The sequence below is a fragment of the Pterocles gutturalis genome, unplaced genomic scaffold, assembly GCF_000699245.1.
Source record: "Pterocles gutturalis isolate BGI_N339 unplaced genomic scaffold, ASM69924v1 scaffold39039, whole genome shotgun sequence".
NCBI lineage: Eukaryota > Metazoa > Chordata > Aves > Pterocliformes > Pteroclidae > Pterocles > Pterocles gutturalis.
Window position 1 is genome coordinate 475 of NW_010132006.1, and position 10,881 is coordinate 11,355.

Sequence of the window (10,881 nt, forward strand, 5' to 3'; positions counted from 1 at the left end):
CGTGCTGCTTCACCTGAAGATGAACTGAAATGATCCGACACCCGTGGGTGTCCCCCCAGAGAGCAGACCCTGCCTAAGTGCCATCTGCTGAGGAAGCGATGAGGAACGAGGTGGTGGTTAGTGCCGTTCAGTGGAGCCTGGGACAGAGGCTGGGGGCTTCATTTTCCTCAGCAGTCACACAAAGCAAACGCGGATCACAGGGAACGTGGCGAGGGGCAGCGCAGTGGCTGCAGACCAGATCAGCCAGATTCCAACAATTTTCAGTATAATATACTTTTATTGCACAACACAGACTTTATATCCACATTTATCTTCTAAGTATTTTAAATAAAAACCATAAGACTATATATGACCTGAACCAAAAAGTCAAACGTAGTAAGAAAAAATAAACTACAGTACCCACAGTGTTAAACTTCACACATCAACTTAAAAACAAAACACATTTGGAGAGAATTCCGAACCCTGATCGTTAGCATCCAGGCTGGATTTTCAAAGGCATTACAGGTTACAATGCATAGACACGTACAATTTATAATTCAGCAAAACTAAATCCATTTATAAAAGTCACAGTGAAAGTGGAGGTAAACTTATACTAAGGTTGTGTAAGTCAAACAAGAACTGCTGTTCTGGAAAGTGATTTCCTGTTAGAGGACTATAAACAGAAGATAGAACATAATTACCCTCTGAAATCTAGCTTATTTGCAGAAAGATAAAGAAAGACTGGAGGGTTTTTTCTTTGCTTGTTAAATGAAGTTATGTTTCCATAGCACAGAACTCAGAACTATCCTGGGTCCTCTCTGCTGTGCCAGAACAACCTGAAAACATTTGCAATTGTTTACCTACAGATGAGCAGAAAGATCAAGACAAGTCCAGGCTGCAGTAATACCAGCCATTACCTAAAGCCAGGGGGTAAATTGTCTGGAGTAAAGTAGTTGTTAAATGAAAAAAGTGAAACAAACATCGTGTCCCAGAGATTTATGATGAGTTTAGAGACCATCTTTCTACATTCTTTGAAGACTTCTCTTACCTGCCAGGCAGCTGCGTCCCAAACTTGATTACTCTGCTTTGCCACGCAGAAAAGAAAGATCCAACGCACAGGCTGTGGTATAAAAGTCCTCAGACCGCTAAACGATGATGCTGAAACCTCACACAAATGGTGATGAAAGTTCCTCTGCCTCCCACAGCACAAGAGTTGCAGTAAAACGGAAAGAACACTGCAATGCAAACCATCAGCTCTGACATGAGACTTTCCCTGGTGGCACTTTCCCCATCTTCCTCATCATGTCACCTGTCCCAGGCCATCTATAAAGAAGAACGAGCAGTGAGAGCCTCCCAGGGGTTGCAAATGCCAAATGAACCTAGAAAATCAGGAGCTTTAATTATATCAGTAATTTTTTTAAAAGGAAAAAAGCAAACAGAAGACTGCAGCTATCCTGCAGCTCATGGCAAGCAATAAACAAAGCCCTCAAACCCCAAAATACAGGTACTTAGCCTGAACACCCGTTACTAGGAAACAGATGTAAGCCCTTAAAAGAAGTAGGAGCTTAGATTTCTTAACAGTCTTTATAAAATAAATAAAGCAGAAGAGTGAAATTAAAGGGATTATGCAATATTGTTTTAATTCATTTTTTCATCTATTTTTGTCAGTAATAAGATTTTCACTGATCCCACCATACTGTAATATTAAAAGAATCCCTTTAGTTGAAAACAGACTGAGTATTCACCTTGCAAACACATTTGAGGGTGCAGCAGAGAGAAGTAAAAAACTTCCTGTACATTGAATTGTCCATCTTAAAGGTTAGAAAAAAGGGCGAGGACCGAGGGGGGAATCCAGCCAGAGTCATTATCTCCCTGTGAATCTCGAGGCCGGACACCTCATCTCCACATGCCTCTTACACTTCGTTTACCAAATGGAGATGTGGGGGAGCGTGGATCAGGATCTCAGCAAAGTCTTCCTTCAGAGCTGGGGAAATACACTGCGGAACTCATTCCCTCTCACTTTCATTTTTGCAAAAACCAGCAATGCACCGGGTTAATCTGAAATCAGCTGTATTCAGTTTGGGGGGGCAGTGATCAGCAACCTCACTCAGCTTCAGGTTTCATGAGGAAAACAGATATACCGAGACCATAAATAAAAGAACGGGCCAACCTCTCTGTGTCTCACAGTACATCCATTGGAACAATCCAGCTCAAAACAGATTAGGGTTTGACACAGCTATCATTTAGTTTAAGACATCAACATCCTTCAGACACTGCTGCAGTTTCAACAATGGCTTCAGGAAAGGCCAGATTACGTGTTTACACAAATCGGAACATTTCTCATATGACCACAAGTCTTTGACTTTCACCCCCAAGGACTTGTGCTAGCCAGACCCGACCCCGTGACTACTGTTTCACTGTCCAAGTGACAGGCATCTAAGCGGAGCTGAGGAATGGTGACTGCAATTGGATTAACAAGGACCGATTCTCTTAATGAGTCACTGTTGAGAATCAAGGATTCTTGATTTTCCTGGAACTATAACAGCCGTTTCTTTTTCATACATTGAACACCTCTGGGATGAGTGATTTTACAAAACGGGGGCAGAGGATATCTAAGGCATAAACAGGCTTATCAGAAAACCAGTGTTGAACTTAACCCTTACCTCTCATGCTACTTCAGGAAAGAGTATTATGCAACTGAACAACAACAACAAAATCTCAAAAATATTCACATTAATGGATTCGGATATTTGTATCTATTACACTATGAGGTACACCAAAGTTCCAGGCAGACTTTCCTAAAACGTAAAAAATCCATCAAAAGGATGCAGAACTTTCTGCTGTGATAACTTACTGCTTTTGCTGCTCGGATAACCAAGACCTGAAAACACCTAAAACAAACCAAAGAACCCACACCCTCATCAATGCAGAAACTGATCTCTCGTTATAGGTTTTATCTAAAATCAGCTTAAAAAAAAAAATCCAGTGGTGTCAGAAAAAAACATGCACCATGAGGACAAAAGAGAATTTGCTGAAAGAGGCCCCAGATCAAAGATGGTAGCACCTTCACTTTCCTCCAAGGAGGATGGAAATTCAGCAAGGAGTATTCTGGATTACTGTGTAGGTATTGTGGTATTCGAGTTAAGCCTGCACCAAGTTGAATAGCTATGTTATTTTTGAAATCAACAGTCATTAAGTGGATGCTGCACATGAATATCTTTTCATGTAATTTTTCAGTGCTTTATAAAGATTAGTAGGTATCCTTCCTGTTTTACAAGTGTACAACAGATGCAGAATAATTTACTGTGCTGTGAAATTGGCCAGGTGACTTAATACGAGAGCGGACAGTAGGACCTCCCTGTTAAAAACCACTAGACAATACATACATAGAGGGGATGGTAAAAAGATTGGTCTTGTTTTTTGTTCAGACACCCATCAAACTAAAAAAAGCAGCTAACAATTCTACTTTTAAAATAACTGTCCCTCAGCTGTCCCACCGTTACCCCCAGTATTCATAAAACCCAGAGCAATCGCTGCAATCCAGGTATGCGGTCTGTGCTTTGAAAATACTTGAGACTTCTTATTTAGGAGGGGGAAAAAAAAAAAAGTTGATTTTAACACATGTATTCCTGTATATCTGTTTGGAACCAAAAATGGCATGTATCCTGTCTTGGAACACAAAATAAAAATGTCTTTCCTTCATACTGGATGAGCTATAAACGGACGGACATGTGTTGTCCTTTTAATGATCTGCAAACATGACAGTCAGAGCAACGCTGTATGGGTGACAAGAGACCATTTACTGCATGGCCAATTTGTCTGTGGTGTCAGCTCAGGAACAACTGCATGGCCAATTTGTCTGTGGTGTCAGCTCGGGAACACGGGGTATTTGGGAGCGTGGGGGCAGAAAAGTAGCTATGTAGATGAAAAAGTGGCAAAAAAGCTAAGCAGGGGAGGCACGGAGAAATAGGTAAGTATGTTCTAGCAAACCTGTGGCCTAGCCAGATAAAAAGAAAAGTCCTGAAGTAAAGAAAAAAAAAAGCAGTATTACATAGGCATTTAGTTTAATTAGACAATTATAAAGCAGTCATGATATACAAAAACATCGATCATCTTAAACATGGATTTAGTAGATCAGCTACTCACATTTTTGTTGCAACGCAGAATTTCAAAAATTACGCGATACGCCAAGAAAAGGTAAGTCAATAATGTTATATAAACCAGTTATCAGATTATACGCCCCTGCCATCTGCCTGCACAACTCTGCCGGTTCTGTCAAAAAATGAACGCATATTAGGCAATATCATCTAAATCATTGTAAACAAAGACTGCTTAGAACAAGTGTAGTCGATAGCAATAGTGTTAATTTCCACAAATCACAACGCTGAATGTATGTGTTTAACAAAAGCATGTTGGCTCAAATCCATGTTTCCTTTTTCAATATTGCACTTAATGTTTGCTGTCTTCTGGAGGATCTGAAGGATGAAAGCTTCAATTAAGATGCAACTGATACAGACCAAGATTTTAATTTTTATCTTTTTGGTCAGGTAGTCTTCCTTACTTTTTTTAAGCAATAAACAGGAAAAGTTATAAAATATTGGGGTGTGCATATTAAGAAATAGCAAACGTGACTGAAACAGGAATTTTGTCATCATAAGCTTCTCTAGAATAACATTGGAAAAATTCTTAAAGCCAAACTAAAACCCGTACTGCTAAATGAGACTGTGTTCCATTTCTGCAAGCAGTGCTGAAATTCAAACCAGAGTTATGTCCCATGGAAACATGTATAGGGGAAGCGGCAAAAAGCAGCAAATAACCCGGTAAAACTGCAATTCTCATTGCAGCCTCTAAATAAACTGCTGCTGACAATCTTGAACTTAAATGTCTGAAGTGTACAAGCAGCCAACATTTTGTAAGCCTACGCTTTAAGATCTTACATAATTTTATTTGAAATTGCGGTTTGCAGTTTAAGATTCGCCGAGAAAAAAAAAAAAATAAATGAAGCCAGCAGAGTAGTGAAGAAACCCTGCAAGCTTCCTCTCATTTTAGGGAAACTTTACTAGTCCCAGTTTGACTTTTAATTTTGGGTGTCAAACACAAGTACAACAACTTGTAATGCAAAGACCAATATTTAAGAAAACAATTTAAATGAGCTTAACATAAGATCCAAATGCACATAATTTCCTCCTTCCCTCCATTTCAAAATTTAAGCTCTGGACTTGAAACTCAGCACTGGACAACGATCCTCTGGAAGTAAACATTTGAAAAGAGATCATTAGAGCGATATGTCCCCACCTCAGAGAGACAATTTACTAAAAATTCCTAAATTAAATACATAAAAGCGTGACAATGCAAACAATTTGCCTCTTTTTTTGCCAGACAATTTGATCATACAGTTCTTGGAATTATTCTAAAAGTTACCCCTGGTAACGGAGTATTAATCATTGTAATTAGCACGTTTCTTAAATATTTTGGTCAAAAGTTTAATTAAGCAATATTCTTGGATTAACGAATCCAATGGAATGCAATATGCAAACATCTACTTTCCTTCTCTCCTTAAGATTACTTTGAGGCCCTTCAAGCAGGGTCTTTTTGACACTTGAGTTTTCTGTACCTCGCAACACAGTAACATCTTCAGATGTTTAGATCTACCTTTCAGTTTTGGACACAAAGTAATTCAACTTCGAGATGTGGTTACTGATGTCAGAAGTGCAACAATTACCTTCTGAAAAGAATATGGTTCTGCAGTGGCTGCCTCTTTCAGTGTGGAAATAAATTTACTACCCAGATATACTGGTTTATAATTGGAGAAATACTTGAATTTGAAAGATTACAATTTTTTTTTCCTGATATTACACCACAAAGGGTCAACAAGAATGTTAAAAATGAGGCTTAACTGTCTGAAGAAGGTGAGGTGAAGGAAGCACTTCTCTAGTATCATCATTTGACTCTAGAACAAAGTTTAATATCACAGAATGTAAAAAGAGACAGTAATAAAATAATATACATTAAATATTACACTTCCTTCTGCTAATAGGAACATACATCTAGGGTTTTCTCATTTCCAAAAGCCTTTCTAAATAACCTGATTCTATAGAGCTTCTTTTTTTTGTAGATAGTGTAAACATTTAGAATTTCTAAGGCTAAAAACAGGCACAAGTCTTCCATGAACAGTTATTATTCCTAAAAGCATTAAGGAATATATTCCAAATCTGCTATTCCTTTTTATAACAATGGAAAGAATTTAAATATTATAATTTACAATGCTGATTCTTAATTAAAAAAGAAATATAGCTTAATTGTGACAACAATTAATAATATATAGGGAATACTCCTATCTTTTTAAAATGGTCTATTACATCAAAATTACATTTCCAGAATCTCTGTGCTAGGTGTTACTCAATATCATAAAGTTTAAGTAGTGACTAAAACATTTCTAAGTGGGTGAAATTCAACCACGTTACGTCAGCATTATTAGCACCCCAGCTTTACAATAACACGGGTGAGATCTGCAATACCCATCTCACAGACTATGACACTGAAGCCACGTGGTAGGTGGCACCTTTTAAAAGATGTTAGATGTCCTGCTCCATAATCTCCATGAGGTGATTTTGTTTTGTGCCTCGTTAAGGTACCTGAGCCAACAGTCTTGTTTCAGGCTGGTTTTTCAAGATTTCAGAGGTTTTTCAGCCTCTGGAACAGGTTTCCTTTGCTGAGCAGCTAAGCGTTAGCCAACATTTCAGCAGACTGATTCCAATATATGTTAGCAGCAATGCGTTTCCAGAGACACGTTGCAAAAATATTAAAAGCAATTGTCGTCTAGAAGTCTTCTCATCCCCTGCACCATTCTGGACAGAATAACTCACCACCAAGTAATCTTGAATTCATAGATAGGACGCTTGCAATAATAGTGATTTATCAGGTGTTTATCGCACACGCCGATACACTGATGATCCACGGTTATCCCTCTGTCAGACAGGTCTGTCACAATACAGTGCAGAAGGTCATAAACATCAGCCACAGCCTCCCAGGGGCCGAAAGATACGTCTACTTCGCAATGATGTTCAAACAGCTTTGTCTCACTTTCACTCCTTTCAAAACGTAGAGAATTGAAATGTGGGCATTCATAGGGAGTGATGGGCATCTCTTCTTTGAAGACACAGACCTTCAATTTTGCAAATCTTGCTTTTCTTTGCATAGCTCTAAGCTTTGCTATTTCGATTATCCGTTCCAAATGATCTAAAAAACAAAAGTTGAAAACGACAATGAAGTACCTAGTAAAAGAAAACAAATGCAATTATTTTATGTGAAACACACTAGTGTTTGACAAGTTACTCTTAACAAAATATTAGCAGCAATGGGAAGCTGCATGTAGCTAGATATATAGTAATTAACTCAATCATCTCAGTTATCTTGTGAACTTGGTGTCCTTACTGTATCCCCAAATTTATTCAACTGCAGGTCCTAACAGAACAGATGCAGAGAGTGAGAAACCTTCTCTCTTAATAATAAGCCTTTCATGTTATGGCCTAGATCTTGCTCCCTTTCAAGACAGCACAAAAATCCAAATCTGACCTGGAGACCTCAGAGATCGAAAGAGCATGAAAGGTACATAAGAAACTTCTCAAATACAATGGAAATAGTTTGAAAGCTGAAAGCAGACCTGAAAACACCATGTATACTACTTGCATCATGCTGGAAGAAACAGTTGATAGGACTTTGTTTATTTACCTTTGTAATATGGCATTAGGCCCAGGAAAGCTTGTCTAACTTTTTCTCCTTTAAGAGGCTGGATATCCTCTAGATTGTCTAGCAGTGGTCCTATGGAATAATACTGTGCTTCCTTGTAAACCGACCTCACTCGCTCTCGTGGTGGCAGGTCACCAGATCGTAGAAAGTTAAGTATGTCTCTAAAAAAGGGCAAAAATACTATTAAGTAACAAGCTTCCATCAGGACTGCTGCAGGTGGGAAAGGAGAAAGAACACTGGATACTGTTTATTCTATTGAGACAGAAATCCTTACGCTTAGAAAGTAACTGACATTAAGTGTGAGTCATATTTCCAACATATCTTTTTAAAAGCATTTGCCATGTTCAGGTTTCCAAGTCATCATTTCACATTTTGCCCCTGTTAATGTCTAAACTCATTCAAAAAAATACCATTGTATTTTAAACGAAAAGTTCAAGGTGCAGTAACCGCTTCAAGTAGAGGATGACACAGTATTTTGTGGGAAAGAGATTGTAGTCACTATTTCAAGTTTAGGTCTGTGACAAAATAATCTTTTCCATTTTCCTGGAAAATCATATGCATGGACATTTTATCCCACAACCAACCAGGACTCTAGCTGAATGGATGGTGGGTTTGCAAAGGCGGTGTTCTCTTCAAACGATCAGGGCCAGACACATGTGTAGTGTATGTTATAACCGTAACAAAAGAGAGAACATTTCCTTGTACTTCTGAAACACTGTTAAGCTACAAGATTTTTAACAGGAAAACAAATCCCTTTATAAACATTAACCAACAAAATTATTATTGACCATATCAAATAGAATAAGCATGACTGCAATCTTCTTTAGAATATCAACAAATGCAGCACATGCGAGCCTGGCGCTTTGTTCCAGCTATGTTTTGAATTCAGACTGATAACATCACAGATTAATCAATTTTCCAACAAAGCAGCAGGCACTTCCCAATTGCCAAATGTAAAGAAACAATTATTTTCCAATAAATACAGTGGCTTAATCTATTTCTGTCCCAGATTATGGTACAGTCCAAATGTGCTTTGAAAATAACTCAACCCTTCTCTGCTGAAGAAATTAAGGAAATGTCTATAAAGCAGAAACAAGAAATACAAGTATACTTTGGGCAAAGACCTTAACCAATGAACATTAACCCATAAACACCGCTTCCTTTTCTAGCAATCTTACACCAACTCAAACAGAATATTAGTAAGATCATGGTTAGTTTAATTAAACAAAAGCTAAACATATAAGAAGGAACCCTGAAGGTGAAGGAATACAGCACTATCAGCAAAAAAAAAAAAAATTTAAAAATTTATTTGAGGTTTGTACTTTTTTACCAGTTACATTACATCCTGTTCAAACACTGAAAATATCATACTTTCAACTGTTTATGAAACTTAGATGCATTCCTCCTGTTCCCTCTTTATCATAAATACTGTGATATCAATGTAAAAAGCAGTGGTGTACAAAAGAGCTTCCTAGGAAAAGCAATACCAAATACATTCTTTGTTAAAACATCAGGACAACCTGATACCTTGAAAGGAGATACTCTAGAGGAGACAGTGCACAAATTCAAAACATTACGTGTTTTTCCTTTCCCACTGTAAAACTTAAGACCTTAATAATAAAGCAAATAGTTTTTTAATTGCAATATACTCTTGAGATATTTTGAAGGTGTGGATGCAGCCAGTCATGGTTACCTACTACACAAATATGATCTAACTAGAAGGAAAAAAAAAAAAGTTAAAACTTATTTTTCTTTAAAAATAATTTCTTCAGTAATAACTTTTAAAGTATACTGCTGAGGACACCGTACATACCCAAAGTAGGTTCCATCTCTGTCAATAAAGTATCTGCCTTCAGCATCTGTTGGAATATAGTGTCTTCCACTGAACATAGCCGCCAACATTGTGTCCTCATAACGTCTCAGTGTTGACAGTCTTGTTGTAAAATACATGCCTCCCACGTTTAGTGGAACAACTTCTGGAAACTGCAAAAGCAATCACATCATCAGAAATGAGCCTCCAGTCCTTTGCGGACACGTTCACGCCGAAAAGGTTACAATCTCTAGAAGACAGAGCATACAGTCTTTGCCACTGTGACATAACTTGGTCTGACAAATGCTTCTTTCCTGGCCCGTTGCCACAAAACAGGGAGGTTCAAGGGTTAACACCTGGAATACTTTGCCTGGCTTCTGGGTGTGATCAGTGCATGTTTTTCATTTTAGTTGGAGATCTGAAATAGCAGTAATCACTCAGCTTTAAAACCAGATAGTCACTAAAAACATGAAGAATCCTCTTTCCTCTTTTGGGGAAAGTAAAAACCAAAACAAACACCCTCCCACACCCCCTTGAACACACAAACACACAAAAATAAAAGGTAGAAGATCTCAGGCCAACCTTGGGACGTGCACTCAGCAGCTTCCTTTACACTACTATACTATACACTGAAAAAAACAGTGATTCTGTATTTACATCAGGTTTACACCAGGCCTGAAATCTTAGTCTCGCAGCTTAAGATGCCTCAGTACCACAATAAACACTTACTTTTATTTCTCAAGTCCAAACACAGATACAAATTCTGAGTAATGCTGCCAAAACTATTGAAGTAAAGTTCCAGAGACAGTTTTATTCAACAATTTAGCTACTAATGGAAACTGAACTAGATATCCATACATAATCCAACAAAGAAATCCTGAATTCTTTGGCACCTGAGCAGTACGTCCTGCAATAACTGACCCTTATCAGATGAACACTACCAGTTCCAGCACCAGTAAGAGAGCTCTTACCTGCTGAGGCAGCAGAGGTAGCGCTTGTCCTGCCTGGGTTGCAGTGGGAGTGGCTGGCTCTTGGAAATCATCCTCTGCATCCGAGCTCGACATGGCATCATCCGGGTTTCCACTCACTTTGTTCTGCCCTGTAACTACCACCATCCCTCTGGCTCTCGTCAGCAGGTCTGCGGGGTAGGCAGCCGTGGCAATGCTAAACGGGGAAACAAGACCCAAATCACCGAGGCGCTCTCCCCACCAGCTGCAGATCACGCGGCAGGCAAGGAACGTCGCTCCCCGGCTTTACACCGACAATTTACAATGGCATTGTTATTACTGGGAAATGAATCACAGCAAGGATGACTATTGTGCTGAGAAACAAACTCGGAGAGG

The 10,881-nt window shown here is 38.7% G+C and overlaps 1 protein-coding gene across 1 annotated transcript in view; it reads right to left on the minus strand.

The window, feature by feature from the left end:
* Window positions 1–6,534: 6,534 nt before the first annotated feature.
* KCTD7 (potassium channel tetramerization domain containing 7) overlaps window positions 6,535–10,881 on the minus strand; it is a 5,540-nt gene continuing 1,193 nt past the window's right edge. The window contains exons 2-5 of the mRNA XM_010080778.1: window positions 10,510–10,702; window positions 9,542–9,711; window positions 7,711–7,889; window positions 6,535–7,218 (exon numbers count right to left, since the gene is read on the minus strand). Of these exons, the coding sequence (XP_010079080.1) occupies window positions 6,842–7,218; window positions 7,711–7,889; window positions 9,542–9,711; window positions 10,510–10,653 (870 nt within the window). The 5' untranslated portion in view covers window positions 10,654–10,702 and the 3' untranslated portion in view covers window positions 6,535–6,841. The remainder of the gene's footprint in view (window positions 7,219–7,710; window positions 7,890–9,541; window positions 9,712–10,509; window positions 10,703–10,881) is intronic.